Raw genomic sequence first — 16,485 nt, 5'->3', positions numbered from 1 at the left:
TGGTCACTGTTTTTTATACATCATGCATAATGTATCCCCCAAACAGTTTTAAAATAAAGTTCACATGCAAGTACTTACCTCTATTTCTGTAATTTTTTCAGAAGGATTATCAATTAGGAAACGTGCTAAAGTGCCCGGAGTAGTTCTGTAAGTTAGGATGATTGAGTTTTTAGGGTCTTGACACCATTGAATGAAGAGATCCCTTGAAAATCCACATTCCAGGTCAGGTTGGCTGGCAAGTACAACTTTAGGGCTAGGTACCCGAGCCAAGTCAGAAAGACCATGACATAGAGAGAGATGGCGAAACTGAAACGGATTATTTCTTTTGTCTTCAAAACATCTCATCAATTTATCACTCATCCATTCTACCTAATATGGGGGAAAAGATGACAATAATTATAAATACTATATTATAACTTCAATATATTATCTAATAGACAAGGAACTTAAGTTCTATCTTTTACCCCCACTGGTTGCTTAAATTTGTACTGTTTTGACAAGAAGCTTATTTTCCGCTTTCATTTCCCTTTAGATTCTCCCACCCTAGTTTTCATCCCCCCAAAAATCAATTTTGCTTATATTTCACATATAAATCACCTTAAATCTTTTTTAAAAGGCAAGGTATATGTTCTAAATGAAAACCTTACTCCCAGAGATTGCTATTTCAAGGCAAAGAGCTTATTTAAAAGAAAGAACAATGAATAACATGTATATGCTATGAGGTAGGTTCTACTTTTGTCCCCATTTTACAGATTAAGATACTAAGAGTCAGAAGAGAAGCAATTTGCCTAATCTTTAAAACAGGGACAAAAATAAAAACTACTTAACAGAATATATAGGGATTAAATGAAATAATACATTTAAAGCACACAGAACAGTAAATGATTAACGACAAGTTATCACCATTATTAACAATCTCTTCAAGAGAAAAATAAAATCCGAAAAACAATTAAGACACTCACTTCCAGGGACCCAATCACTGTCGCAAACTTCTTTATTACAAGTGATAACATGAAAACAAACCTGGGACTTAGAAAACTCCACCACGTTATAACTGACATTATTCAGGAGTGCCAATGAGTAAACACCCAATCCTGCATCTTTAGTTCTCCAAATCTGATCCAGAAGTTGAGCAAGTTCCAAAACTCTGCCTGCTGTGTCCACTGCTATTAAAACATTTCCATCACCTCGAAGTGTTTCCAGGACATTTGCTAGAAAACAAGAATGTAAAATCCCTATAGTACATAATAGTACGCTACAAAACTAAATTTCAACTCCCTTTTTAAAATGAGAAAGACTGTAATTTACAAATAAGCAACTACACTAAGCCAGGTACTAAATGAAAGAATTTTGTTCAGATCATTACAACTGCTTTTAATTCTGCTGAATATCTCTTCATATATTCAGTGTCATTAACTCTCAATCTTTTTTCATTGAAAAATTATAAATCAGTAGTCCTCAACATTTTATACATCATAATACACATAGAAAATGGTGTATCACTGAGAAAATTGTATGACTAGGCCAGATGTAACCAGTCTGGTGCTTCCAGGCTGCCCTGGTCTCACCTATCCACCCCAATGAACTTTGTTATGATAAATTCCCAAATTTATATACGCACATATACACCCTCACATAATTATAATATGGTCATCCCTCAGTATCCATGGGTACTGGCCCCAGGACCCCCCACAAACACCAAAATCCATCAGATGCCCAAGTTCCTCATTTAAAACGGTGGCCAGGCATGATGGCTCACACCTGTAATCCCAGCACTTTGGGAAGTCAAGGCAGGAAGATGGCTTGAGCCCAGGAGTTCGAGACCAGCCTGGACAACACAGGGAGATCACGTCTCTATAAAAATAAAAAAAAACTGGCAGGCACTATGGCTGACACCTGTAGTCCCAGCACTTTGGGAGGCCGAGGCAGGTGGATCACGAGGTCAGGAGATTGAGACCATCCTGGCTAACACAGTGAAACCCCGTCTCTACTAAAAACACAAAAAATTGGCAGGGCGCAGTGGCTCACGCCTGTAATCCCAGCACTCTGGGAGGTGGAGATGGGCAGATCAAGAGATCAGGAGATCAAGACCATCCTGGCTAACACGGTGAAACCCCATCTCTATTTAAAAATAAATAACTAAAGGCCGGGCACGGTGGCTCACGCCTGTAATCCCAGCACTTTGGGAGGCCAAGGCGGGTGGATCACGAGGTCAACAGATCGAGACCATCCTGGTCAACATGGTGAAACCCCATCTCTACTAAAAATGCAAAAAATTAGTTGGGCATGGTGACGCATGCCTGTTATCCCAGCTACTCAGGAGATAGGATAGGAGGCAGGAGAATTGCCTGAACCCAGGAGGCGGAGGTTGCGGTAAGCTGAGATCGCGCCATTGCACTCCAGCCTGGGTAACAAGAGCGAACCTCCGTCTCAAAATAAATAAATAAATAAAATAAAAATATAAAAATACAAAAAATTAGCTGGCATGGTGGCATGCACCTACAGTCCCAGCTACTCACAGGAGGCTGAAGCAGAAGAATCACTTGAACCCAGGAAGTGGAGGTTGCAGTGAGCCGAGATCTCGCCACTGCACCCCAGCCTGGACAACAGAGTGAGACTCCATCTCAAAAAAAAAAGAAAAATTAGCCAGGCGTGGTGGCACACACCTGTGGTCTTAGCTATGTGGGAGGCTGGAGGGAGACTGCTTGAGCCAAGGAGTTTGAGGATGTATAGAGTTGTGATTGTACCACTATACTCCAGCACATACAACAGAGAGAGACATTGTCTAAAAAAAAAAAAAGTAACTGCAAATAACCTATGTACATACTCCTATGTACTTTAAATCATCTTTAGATTGCTTACAATACCTAATACAATGTAAATGCTATGTAAATGGCTGTTACACTGTATTTTTTAACTTATTTTAAATTATTGCATTATCATTTTTTATTGTTTTTTAAAATATTTTCAATCCACAGTTAGTTGAATCTTCAGATGTGGAACAGCAGCTACAGAGGGCCAACTATGTATAATATATAGTTTGTATGTATATATCCCTACAGAATAAAATATACATCATAGTCCCTTCTAATAAGTGTATCTTTATGGATTTCCTTGCTCAAATGAAAGTCCCCTTGGAAATATGTGATAAAACTGAACTCTAACAAAAATAAGAATTAAAAAGCTGCTAATATTTTTGCTTTTTCTTTTTTTTTAAGACAGGGTCTTGCTGTCACCCAGCCTGGAGTGCAGTAGTGCGATCATACATCACTGCAGCCTCAACTCCCTGGCCTCAAGCAATCGTCCCACCCCCACCTGCCAAGCAGCTGGAACTACGGGCCTGTACCACCATGCCTGGCAAAAAAAAAATTTTTTTGGTAGAGGTGGGGTCTCACTATGTTGCCCAGACTGGTTTCAAACTCCTGGCTTCAAGCCATCCTCTCGCCTCAGCCTCTCAAAGTATTGATCAACATGTCAGGCATGAACCACAGTGTCTGGCTTGAGCTTCTTAAAATTAGCACAACACAGTGTATTATTAATAGTTATACTTTTAAAATAGATAAACTAAAACAATGATTACAAACATGTTTAAAAATGGAATCTAATTTTCCCTGCTGAAATCCCGTATAGCTTATTTAAAAAGAGTATAAGGCCAGGTGCAGTGGCTCATGCCTGTAATCCAGCACTTTGGGAGGCATACGCTGGCAGATCACCTGAGGTCAGGAGTTCAAGATCAGCTGGCCAACATAGTGAAACCTGTCTCCAATAAAAATACAAAAATTAGCCAGGTATGGTAACACATGCCTGTAATCCCAGCTACTCGGGAGGCTGAGGCAGAAGAATCACTTGAACCCAGGAGGCGGTGGTTGCAGTGAGCCAAGACTATGCCATTGCACTCCAGCCTAGGCAACAGAGCAAGACTCCATCTCAAAAAAAAAAAATAGAATATAAGATGAAGCAAGCAGCAATGGCCTACTATATTACAGTGTAAAACACCCAAAAATTAGCGGACTATTTGTATCCTCATTTATCCATTTATCTCTTTGTTCATTTTCTTTTAGAGTGCATTTTTCTAATAGATTTGTATGAAGTCTTTATACATAGACATATGCCAGTGAGTGCCTGGGATAGCTAGCTATGTACTGACTGGCATAGAGAAGCCAACCTTTACATTCTTCCACAAAAGTTATATTCAAACCAGCTAAAGTTTCTTCTTATACAAAAACTGATGATGACTTAATTTTTTTTTCAAAAATACTGAAGTTAATCAATCTCTTATGACCAAGAAAAGTGTTAAACAGAATAAACAGTCATTCCCACTACCATGTATTTCCACAGCTCCTTAAAAAGGACATTATACATTCGGTACAACATTCACAATTCTGGGGACAGACATAGTAAAAGGCCAGACTTCACCATTGTGCATTATATGCGTTAAGAAACCTGTACTTGGCCAGGCGAGGTGGCTCATGCCTATAATCCCAACACTTTGGGAGGTCGAGGCAGGCGGATCACAAAGTCAAGATATCGAGACCATCCTGGCCAACATGGTGAAATCCCATCTCTACCGAAATACAAAAAGTAGCTGGGCGTGGTGGCGTGTGCCTGTAGTCCCAGCTACTAGGAAGGCTGAGGCAGGAGAACTGCCTGAACCCGGGAGGTGGAGGAGGTTATAGCGAGCCAAGATCGCACCACTGCACTCCAGCTCGGCACCTGGCGACAGAGCAAGACTCTGTCTCAAAAAAAAGCAAAAAGAAAAAAGAAACCTGTATTTGGCCAGGTGCAGTGGCTCACACCTGTAATCCCAGCACTTTGGGAGGCTGAGGTAGGCAGATCACAAGGTCAGGAGTTCAAGACCAGCCTGGTCAACATAATAAAACCCCATCTCTACTAAAAATACAAAAATTAGCCGGGCATGGTGGTGTGAGCCTGTAGTCCCAGCTACTCAGGAGGCTGAGGCAGGAGAATCGCTTGAACCCGCGAGACGGAGGTTGGGGTGAGCTGAGATTGCTCCACTGCACTCCAGCCTGGACAACAGAGCAAGACTCCATCTCAAAAAAAAAAAAAGAAAGAAACTTTTACTTGTGGCCAGGCATGGTGGCTCACACCTGTAATCCCAACACTTTGGGAGGCCAAGGCAGGCAGATCACCTGAGGTCAGAAGTTCAAGACCAGCCTGGCCAACATGGAGAAACCCCATCTCTACTAAAAATACAAGAATTAGCCAGGTATGACAGTGCACACCTATAATCCCAGCTACTCAGAATGCTGAGACATGAGAATCGCTTGAACCTGGGAGGCAGAGGTTGCAGTAAGCTGAGATCGCGCCACTTCACTCCAGCCTGGATGACAGGGCAAGACGCCGTCTCAAAAAACAAAAAAACTGTGCTCCTATTCCCTAAATATACAAAAAGTTACAAAATAATAATAATAAGAAGAAGAAGGACATTAAAGAATACATACTCAGAAGCTGCTCATCTCTCTGTTTTCTTCTAGGCTGCACATATGTAGCATTAAATGAATCTGTGATAAGTAAGGAGGGCCTGCTTAGCATTTCCAGGGAACATCCATTTAAATGGCTATAAGAAAGTTTAAGAACAGAAATATTTTATATCATTTCAAGTAAACAATAGTCGCTTCTTACTTAAAAAATAAGCAGCTTCATTTATAAGGTGTTCCATCCTCTAACTGTAAATTAGACATGCTCATTGATAAGAAAAAGTATAAAGAAGAAAATAAAAATCTTTCAGAGTACCATTACTCAGAAATAACTGATACAATATTTTGGTGTACGCCCTTCTAAGCATATGTTTTTCTATGCACGTATATATTTTTTTCTTTTCGCCCTGCCTTATGGTGCTAACATACATATGTATTTTACAAAGCTGGCATCCCATATACATTCCTATATACTCAGTTCTATATCCTGGTTTTTACCTATGACACAAAAATGTTTTTCTAAACTAAATGTTTGACAATTATAAAAACATTTTACTCTGTCTACACTGTATTTATTTGATCCTTTCCCCTTACTGATATTTAGGTCATTTATTTTTGCCATTATAATCTTTCAAAGAACATTTTTAGAAAAAGCTTCAATTACATTTCTGATTGTTTCTTTAGGTCACACTCCTAGAAATGTATTGACTACAATACATAGTACTGCTAAAAGGCTTTCCAGAAAGATTTAATCTTTTCCAGAAAAGTTCAACCAAAAAGACTCACCAACTCTACATACTTCACTGAAGAAACTCACCATTTAAAAATAATTTTGGCCTAGTGCGGTGGCTTATGCCTGTAATCCTAACACTTTGGGAGACAGAGGTGGGCAGATCATTTGAGCCCAGTAGTTCAAGACCAGCCTGGGAAACATGGTGAAACCTCATCTCACACAAAATAGCCAGGCATGGTAGAGCGCACCTGTAGTCCTAGCTACTCAGGAGGCCAAGGTAGGAGGATCGCTTGAAGCTGGGAGGTTGAGACTACAGTGAGCAGTGTCTATGCCTCCAGCCTCGGCAACAGAGTGAGACTCTGTCTCAAAAAAAATAAATAAAAATATCAATAAGAATAGTAATTTTAATGATATCTAATTAAAAAGATCATTTAAATTTTATTTTTTGACTTTATAACTTTTGTCCATCTTGCAACTGGTATACTTTTTATTTTTTGTTAATCTTTCTCCTTTTTTTTTTTTTTGAGACAGAATCTCACATTGTCACCCAGGCTGGAGTGCAATGACGCAATCTTGACTCACTGTAACCTCCGCCTCCCAGGTTCATGCAATTCTCCTGCCTCAGCCTCCCAAGTAGCTGCACACCACCACACCCAGCTAATTTTTTGTATTTTTAGTAGAGACAGGGTTTCACTATGTTGGTCAGATTGGTCTCAAACTCCTAACCTCATGATCCACCTGCCTCAGCCTCCCAAAGTGCTAGGATTACAGGCGTGAGCCACCACGCCCAGCCATTAATCAATTAACACCTGCTCTTATATCTACGTTATAAATTTTGGGGCAACTTGTTTCCAAGTTTGATTTTTTTTTTTTTTATTTTGTTGTTTCAGACATTAGAACCTGTATGTCATCAAACCTAGCAAACTTTTCTTTCATAACTTGGTCCATTATCTCTATGCTTACAAAGTCTTTTCCAAATCAGAGCTCAGAGTCACCAATATTGCTTCATTTCTATTTAGTTCTAATCCATCTGAAATTTATTTTGTTATATAAAGACACAAATTGATTTTTTTCCAAAATGGTTGAATCCTTCAATACCAATTATTCACACAGCCATCTTTCATTAATCTACAGTTCTAAGTGTCTAAAATTCAGTCTGTTTCTCTTAAATGTTTTAGATCCTCAGGCTACTGTAATGTAACACAAAATACCTATGAACTTAATGTGTGGATAAAACAAAATACACCTGTTAAGAGACTAACTACCAAAATGTTTTATAGTAATGCACTCAATACCAAATAAAGTGCATAAAATAGTAACTAGCATTGTGTTCTCTCTCAAAGGAACTGACTCTGAACATACAGGGCAGTTAGGTTAGATGGTAATTACATTACATGCAGGACAACTCTTGTTGTTAAAACCATCAGATCTCATGAAACCGATTCACTATCACAAGAACAGCATGGGAAAGAACTGCCCCCATAATTCAGTCATCTCCAACTGTGTCCCTCCCACAACAAATGGAAATTATGGGAGCTACAAGATGAGATTTGGGTGAGGACACAGAGCCAAACCATATCACGTTACGAAATAAAAGAACAACCCCATCCACAAAGTTTTGTTAAACAGCAAATCAAGAACGTATAATTTAGTAGGTAAAAATTCATCTCCTTTGCAACATCTCCAAGGAGGTATCTGTTTTGTAGAGTGTATACTTACATGTAAATTTTTTAAATCTCTTATGTCTTATACCAAACTTTCCCCCTTACTATGCAAATAATTAATTTTGAAAACATCCCCTATTTGATGCTTTTAAATTGCTCTAGATTTCTGGTTAAAAACAAAACTGTGTTTCTGATTTTCCCTCCAAAGAATAAAATAATACCGACTGCATTTCCTTTAGCTTTCGCCTTGATATACCTACATCTCCCTCTTGTGGTTAAAGTCAACTGCATAAACAATTTCTTCTTCTCCATCTTTGACTATTTTCCATATTGTTCCACCTATCATATGACCGGCTGGCAGAGGTGTGATAGACAGGCCATGTCCTTTACCTATGTCAACAAGATAATAATACTCAGATTTATTTTACAACCCTAAAGAAAGGTTAGTTCAATAATAAACTCTTAATGTCCAGTGCTAAAATTCAGTCATTTTCTACTTTGCTGCCACAGCACTTCATTTACCCCAATCACTACACTTAGCCATCTCAGCTACTCTCTCTCCTCAACCTAACTGTAAGCTCGGAGGAGGAGGAAATGCCCATGTTAACTTTTGTTTACTATACACAGTAAACACTAAATGAGTCTTTCTTAAGCTAAATATGAAAAGGCCTGAGCTATTAACATTTATTCTGAAATTTTTAAAATTCAAATGGAAATTAAGAGTTCTGTATCAAGGCAGAATGTGCCAACTTATTTATTCTTCAGACCATAATGCCTATAATTTTCACTCCAAATTCTCATCAGTATTTTCCAGCAAGTTAAACCCCATTCATCTAACAATTTACTACTAGAAATTCTTTTTACCTTTCAAATTCACAATTTGAGAGAATTTTAGCTGCTGTATTTTATCAAAGGCTGCATCCACATCATCTAACGTGAAGAGTGTAAAATCTTCTGTATTGTGTCGAGACTAAAAGAATAAAACAAATAAAGGTGAAAAATAACCACTGAAGGAGTGCTAGCAAATTTTTTAACTTGCTTAAATTACCTGATAAAGATCATACATGAACATCTGTCCCATTTTATAAACAGGAATGGTTGCGTAGATAGCACAGTTCAGACCCAACTTTCCGACAGCATACGGGAGGGCACCAAGGTGGAGAGGATCGGGGTGAGACAACAGTACTGCATCAATCTGGTGAACATGCCTATAGGAACACAATCCAAAGGACTACTTCTTGAATCTTTTTAAGGGTAAAGGCAGGATATTCAAAATTATTCACCAATTCTGGATTGAAGACTACGCTGGGGTAGAAGAGCAAAACTAAGACCTAAAATTATGATTACCTGTGAATTTCAATTATTACTACCTGTGCTCTGCATAGCTATAAAAACTGTGGTATAAGGTACACTTAAATATATGGTTGTAGACATATTTTAAAAAGAAGAAAAGGCCAGGTGTGACGGTACACACCTGTAATCCCAGCGCCAAGGCAGGCAAATCGTTTGAGCTCAGGAGTTCAAAATTAGCCCGGGCAACATGGTTAGCCCAAAAAAAAATACCCAGGTATGGTGGCATCAGCCTGTAGTCCCAGCTACTCAGGGGGATGAGGTGGGAGGATCACTTGAGCACAGGAGGTTGAGCCTGGAGATATCACACCACTGCACTCCAGTTTGGGTGGCACAATGAAACCCTGCCTAAAAATAAAACCAAGAATAAAAACAAAATAGAACAGTAGATATCACAAATAAATTGATTTTTTAATAGCTAACCTGCATACTATTTCTTTTTTTGAGACACAGTCTGGCTCTATTGCCCAGGCTGGAGTGCACTGGCATGACCTCGGCTCACTGCAACCGCTGCCACCTGGTTCAAGCGGTTCTGCTTGAGACTTCTGAGTAGCTGGGATTACAGGTACCCACCACCACGCCTGGCTAATTTTTATATTTTTAGTAGAGAATGGTTTTATCACGTTGGCCAAGCTGGTCTTAAACTCCAGACCTCAGGTGATCCCCTCCCAAAGTTATGGTATTATAGGCATGAGCCACTGCACCCAGCCTTGCTTAACTCTTTTTTTTTGATATGGAGTTTCACTCTTGTTGCCCAGGCTGGAGTACAATGGTGCGATCTCCGCTCACTGTAACCTCCGCCTCCAGTGTTCAAGTGATTCTCCTACCTCAGGTTCCCACGTAGCTGGGATTACTGGCATGTGCCACCATGCTCGGCTAATTTTTGTAATTTTAGTAGAGACGGAGTTTCTCCATGTTGGTCAGGCTGGTTATGAACCCCTGACCTCAAGTGATCCACCAACCTCGGCCTCTGAAAGCTGGGATTATAGGCGTGAGCTCAGCTTAGAATTTCAGAAATTATTATTGGCCGGGTATGGTGGCTCGCGCCTGTAATTGCAGCACTTTGGGAGGTGAGACGGGCAGATCACCTGAGGTCATGATTTCAGGAAAGGCTGGCCAACATGGTGAAACCCCATCCACTAAAAATAGAAAAACTGACTGGGCACAGTGGCCCACGTCTGTAATCCCAGGACTTTGGGCGGCTGAAGTGGGCAGATCACCTGAGGTTGGGATTCCCAATCAGCCTGACCAACATGGAGAAACCCCGTCCCTACTAAAAAGTAAAAAATTAGCCAGGCGTGGTGGTGTATGCCTGTAATCCCAGCTACTTGGGAGACTGAGGCAGGAGAATAGCTTGCACCTGGGAAGAGGAGGTTGTGGTGAGCCAAGATCACGCCATTACACTCCAGCCTGGGCAACAAGAGTGAAACTCTGTCTTAAAAAAAAAAAAAAAGTGGCCAGGCATAGTGGCCCATGGCTATAATCTCGGCTACTCGGGAGGCTGAGGCAGGAGAAATATTTAAACCCGGGAGATGGAGGTTGCAGTGAGCTGAGATCACGCCATTGCACTCCAGTTTGAGCAACAAGAGCAAAACTTCGTCTCAAAAAAAAAAAAAAAAAACAATTTCAGAAATTATTAAGGATATTATAGACTTATATGGCCACATATTTACAATAGATTTTTGTCCCACCTTTTTCCGCATGGTAACCACTGACGGTTTTGTTAATTGAATAGTAAAACTTCAATTAATCAGGGAAGCATATGTTCTCATTGACACAAGAAATTAATAAGATGGTTTGGAATTTTTTTTTTCAAGTTCTAGAGTTTTTAAATATTTAAGTCCTTGGGCCAGGAGCGGTGGCTCACGCCTGCAATCCCAGCACTTTGGAAGGCTGAAGCAGGCGGATCTCAAAATCAAGGAGTTCGAGACCAGCCTGACCAACATAGTGAAACCCGTCTCCACTAAAAATACAAAATTTGGCTGGGCGAGGTGGCTCACCCCTGTAATACCAGCACTTTAGGAGGCCGAGGCAGGCAGATCATGAGGTTGAGATCGAGACCATCCTGGCCAACATGGTGAAACCCCGTCTCTACTAAAAATACAAAAAAATTAGCCGGGTGTGGTGGCACGCGCCTGTGGTCCCAGCTACTCAGGAGGATGAGACGGAAGAATTGCTTGAACCCAGGAGGCGGAGGTTGCAGTGAGCCGCCACTGCACCATTGCACTCCAGCCTGGTGACAGAGCAAGATTCCATCTCAAAAAAATAAATAAAAATAAAAATACAAAAATTAGCCAGGCACGATGGCGCATGCCTGTAATCCCAGCTACTCTGTAGGCTGAAGCAGGAGAATTGCTTCAACCAGAGAGGCAGAGGTTACAGTGAGCCAAGATCTTGCCACTGCACTCCAGCCTGGTGACAGAGCAAGACTCTGTCTTCAGGAAAAAAAAAAAAAAATATATATATATATATATATATATATATATATTTAAGTCCTCTTTTCTTGCAAAATTAGTATAATACTGAAAACATAATTGGTTTATTTTATTTTATTTTTTTAAGACAGAGTCTTGCTCTGTTGCCAAGGCTGGAGTGCAAGTGGTACGATCTCAGCTCACTGCAACCTCTGCCTCCCAGATTTAAGCAATCTCCTATATTGGTGGTGGTGGTGTGGTGGTGCATGCCTATAGTCCAAGTAGCTGGGACTATAGCTGTGCACCACCACACCAAGCTAATTTTTGTATTTTTAGTAGACTTAGGGTTTCACTATGTTGGCCAGACTGGTCTCAAACTCCTGAACTCAAGTGAACTGACCGCCTCAGCCTCCCAAAGTGTTAGGATTACAGGCGGGAGCCACCGTGCCTGGCCAATAATTGATTTTTTTTTGGATGAATCAGTATCTCATGGTCATTCTGAGAGCCAGTTCACAATGTTTAGCATCAAAAGATGTAGAAAGTAAGCTAATGTGATCTGACCACAGAACTTTCACAGGGAAAGTGCTTCATCTTCTCAAATTCTTAGGTATTCTCGTTCTCTCCAAAAATTAGCATGCAAAAATCTCTACTAAAATCCATTAGCTTAAGATTTTGCTCAATTTCAACAAGCAAAGCTTGTAAGTCAATCAAAACTTTACAAGTTAAAATGGTCACTATAGCATTTCGGCATAAGTAAAATTAAGCCTTTTGCTATAAACTAGTATAAAAAGGCAATATTTATCACATATAAATGGTATTATAGTACAGAAAAGAAAATTGATTTAATCAAAACCTAAAATTATGAAATGTAACTTACTTCCTCAGGGAATCTATAATATCCATAGAAAAGTGTTCATCCCAGCCGCAGTCCAGTAAAAATCTAAACTCATCAACTTGGAGAAGATAGCAAAGGGCGGATTCTTCTTGGACCCCAGAAAGGGTAGTTAATTTGATAATAGATGTCATTTTTTTTTTTTGGTCCAGAGACAGCAGGCTAAAAGGATCTTTCAAAGGAAATGAAAATATAATTAAACATCAAAGTACAGTCTGGCATATAATATAATAGACAAACTGATTAAAATTATTTCAAATATTTAAGTGCATAGAAATTCCATTAACACGAAAAGCAGTTCAAAGGCCCATTTCCATCATTGCCAAGTTTATTTTTAATTTATTTTTTAACTGAAAGCAAGCTTATTAAGTCATTGCCAAGTTTAAAAGCACAAACATAATCTTAGATACAATGAGTCCTTTGGTGGCTCCCCAGTGGGGTTTAATAAAAGGTAGTGAATGTTGCAATCAAATAGGCTGATATATGAATGTACTCCTATGTCATTTGAAGCAAGTTAATTAACCTTTCCTCACCTATGTATCTCAGTCTATAAAACATTAATATTAATATATATGTAAAAAGGATATTGAAGTATTTCAAATAATGTGTAAATTACCCATAACAGATACTACTGCATCCAAGTTCCTCAATAAATAAATGTTTAGGAATTAATTATCTCATCCTTGAAAGTGAATTTCTTACTTTTTATCTTGCTCTGTGATGGCACTGATTTCACTGTTATTACAATGATTAGTTTACATGCCTTTCTCTCCTATTAGTTAGACCAGTGGTCCTTGAGAATCCGGTAAAAACCTATGGACCTTCCCCTCTCCCCCACCAACTCTCAACACACCAAAACGAAAAACAAGAGTACATATATATGTAGAAATCCACAAACTTTTCAGGGAGTTTAACATTAAGAACGCTTGCATTGGAATGTGAGCAACTGAAAAACAGAGGTGGCATCTTATGTTTGCAACTCCCAAATAGAACCTGATGCACAATCAACATATATCTGATGAAATGCAAATTGGGATGCCTACTATATGTATTTCAGGAACATGTAACATGAACACATTTAGAGGCCAGGCACGGTGGCTCACGCCTGTGATCCCAGCACTTTGGGAGGCTGATGCAGGAGTTTGAGACCAGCCTGGACAATATAGTGAGACTCTGTCTCTAGAAAATACTTAGTGCTCTATAATTGCTACTTATTTATTTACTTCCTTTGTCTGTCATCTTCTCTCCACCTGTGCCCACACAGGAATGTGGACTCCATGAAAGTAAAGACCTTCTCTATTTTGATCACAGTTATATTCCAGCGCCTCCACAGTGCCTAATAGACAGTGATAGTAGATAAATTAAGAAATGGGGCATGGCTAGTATTAAGTAAGCTCATTGTCCTTACCACACCATAAACCAGAACCTATTTACATGTATCTTTAGTATATGGGCACATCCCTGCACATAGTGTTTGTTCAATAAATGTTGGTAAGTTAAAATTTAAAATATATTGACTTGTTTTTTTTTTTTTAAAACGGGATCTTTCTGTCACCCAAGCTGGAGTGCAGTGGTACAATCATGGCTCATTTGCAGCCTCAACCTCCTGGGCTCAAGTGATCCTCCCACTTCAGCCTCCTGGGTAGCTGGGACTAAAGGTATGCACCACCACATTCAGCTAATTTTTCTGGAGAGACAGAGTTTCACTATGTTGCCCAGGCTGGGCTCAAATGATCCACCCACCGGGGCCTCCCAAAATGCTGGAATTACAGGTGTGGGACATTAATTATCTATTTGATGAAAAACGTTTATAAATAAAATTTGGGGAAGGACCTTGGAAATTCTCCTTGCCAAAAAGCTTACTGTGCCACAATTATATTAATGGCCTAAAGGAAACTCTTTTCTACTTAAGTCTTCCTTAATTCCCACTTTCTTCATTTAGGCTATGAAGTAACATGCAAAGTATCTCGCAGCTAGAACTGAGTAAGTTCATGCTAAAACTTATTTGCAGGCAGATCAAGACTTCAACAGACAAAAAGGTATTTTTACTACAATTGTTCATTAAAAAAAGCTGTATCTTTATTAAACATTCATTACTTACTGATACCTGATCTCAGTTGTATGTATGATGAAACACCAGGAATTCTCAAGAGTTCTTTATAAATCTAAAAAATAAATAAGAGCCTTATGAATGTGGTATTATGATTTCACTCTGTTTATAATTACGGTGTTTAACTTGTATCTTGCCCTAACACATCAGGAGCAGCAGCAAGTGGTATAATATATGGTCCTTTTTTAAAAGAGATTTGTCATGATTTTAGAAAGCTTAAGCTTACATAAACATAAAATAATAAAAGACATAAAAATATTTAGGAAGGTTAAGTTGACATAACCTCATGCTATTGAGAATCATAGAAGAGGTGGGATTTAAGATGACTCACTCAGGATTGGTAAGACATGGGTAGAAACAAAGAGAAGGTACTCAAAACAGTAATAACAGGATTGGAAAGGCACAAAACAAAAGCTTAAGAGTACCAGAAATCTCAGATCTCTGCACTTTTGAGTAAAAACTTTTAAAGTACCAGTGGAAAAAATAGCCTGGCACACATTCACAAAAGCAAAAAATAAAAGGCCTAATGAACAGTAAGGGGCCATATGATAAAAGGGCTTGGAAATTTCGAACCTAGTCCTACAGGCAACAGAAACATTTTAAGATTCATTACCAACTAGAAAGATGGTATGATACAGGTAATTCTGTATTTTGGGGAAATTAGAGGGTGTGTATGATTGATAAGATGATACAGAAAGCATGGAGATAAAAATAGAAAGTATTTAGTGGACCACTCCCTCCTAACGTTGCTGATTTTATCCTGGGACCAAATTTCTTCAGTCTCAAATGTATTTTATAGCTCTGTGACATCAATACATTAGTTGCTATCTAAATAATCAAGGCTTGAAATGCTACATGCTGATTCTTCACTTCTGAGAGTCTATTACCAGCTCCTGATTATTCTTCCCTCAGGAACGCTTTGCCTATCATTCCCTTTCTATTCCTACTGCCAGCACCCTAATACAGGAAGGGCCTCATTACCTTACATTTGGGCTTCTCAGTTTCTCTGCCTCTGGTCTTTCCTCCCTTCATCCAACCTAAACATTGCTACCATATTTATCTTCAGAAACACCCTGCACATATTACCCTTTGCCCAGAAATCTTTTAAGTACTGCTTAAGAAAAGACAAACCGAATGCCTTAACTGGCAACGGAGGAAGTCATCCTGACATCACTGCTCAAAGTCTTCAGGCCCAGCTGAAGACATTTCCACCTCCTTACAAATCCCCACATCTAGTATAGACTAGAACACCTCTGTCAACAGACATATAATACATGCCACAAATGTACTTTTATTTCTTCATGGCCACATGGAAAAGTGAAAAGAAACAGGTGAAATCAATTTTAACGTATTGTATTTAACCCAATAGATCAAAATATTATTTCAACATGTAATCATGTTGAATATTTTACATAAATATGAGTTACGTTCATATTAAATCTTCAAAATCCAGTGTGTATTTTAATATTGACAGCCGATTTGAATTAGACCAACCACATCTGAAGTGCTCAGTAGCTACACGTGGCTAATGGCTACTGTAATAGTGCAGATCTAGACTCCAAGCCATAAAAATCAATGCTTTCCACTAGATAGAGCATCGTGTTGTCACCCCTCAGGAGCAGGTTGGCACCATCCTATTTTTGTGTACATGTCTCAGACTGGATTTTCAGGGTACTGCCAAATATTTACTCTCCCAGATTAAAAACTCAAGTCGCCTTCTTACCATCAACTTGGCAGTGACCAGGTGAATCCCATCTGACATTTACTTCATCTCTCTCTGATCTTCACTGTCATGCCTCCATGGAGACACTCATTGCCTCTGGTCTTTCCTCCCTTCATCCAACCTAAACATTGCTACCATATTTATCTTCAGAAACACCCTGC

At 39.3% G+C, this 16,485-nt stretch overlaps 1 protein-coding gene across 8 annotated transcripts in view; it reads right to left on the bottom strand.

Moving 5' to 3' along the window:
* The window catches only part of CPSF2 (cleavage and polyadenylation specific factor 2), a 42,200-nt gene that overhangs the window by 23,088 nt on the left and 2,627 nt on the right, over positions 1-16,485 (bottom strand). For 3 of the 8 annotated variants that reach the window (XM_035261303.3, XM_078335637.1, XM_009006463.5), the window contains exons 2-9: positions 14,599-14,656; positions 12,477-12,663; positions 8,884-9,043; positions 8,700-8,805; positions 8,096-8,225; positions 5,463-5,578; positions 1,024-1,211; positions 79-369 (exon numbers count right to left, since the gene is read on the bottom strand). In XM_035261303.3, the coding sequence (XP_035117194.1) occupies positions 79-369; positions 1,024-1,211; positions 5,463-5,578; positions 8,096-8,225; positions 8,700-8,805; positions 8,884-9,043; positions 12,477-12,625 (1,140 nt within the window). In that variant the 5' untranslated portion in view covers positions 12,626-12,663; positions 14,599-14,656. Of the gene's footprint in view, positions 1-78; positions 370-1,023; positions 1,212-5,462; positions 5,579-8,095; positions 8,226-8,699; positions 8,806-8,883; positions 9,044-12,476; positions 12,664-13,714; positions 13,828-14,592; positions 14,657-16,485 lie in introns of all 8 variants that reach the window. The other 5 variants (XM_078335639.1, XM_078335638.1, XM_035261304.3 and 2 more) reach the window with 2 other exon arrangements.

Source organism: Callithrix jacchus, chromosome 8, assembly GCF_049354715.1.
Source record: "Callithrix jacchus isolate 240 chromosome 8, calJac240_pri, whole genome shotgun sequence".
In the NCBI taxonomy this organism is placed as follows: domain Eukaryota; kingdom Metazoa; phylum Chordata; class Mammalia; order Primates; family Cebidae; genus Callithrix; species Callithrix jacchus.
Note: the sequence above shows the minus strand (reverse complement) of the source record. Positions and strands in the feature narration are given on the sequence as shown.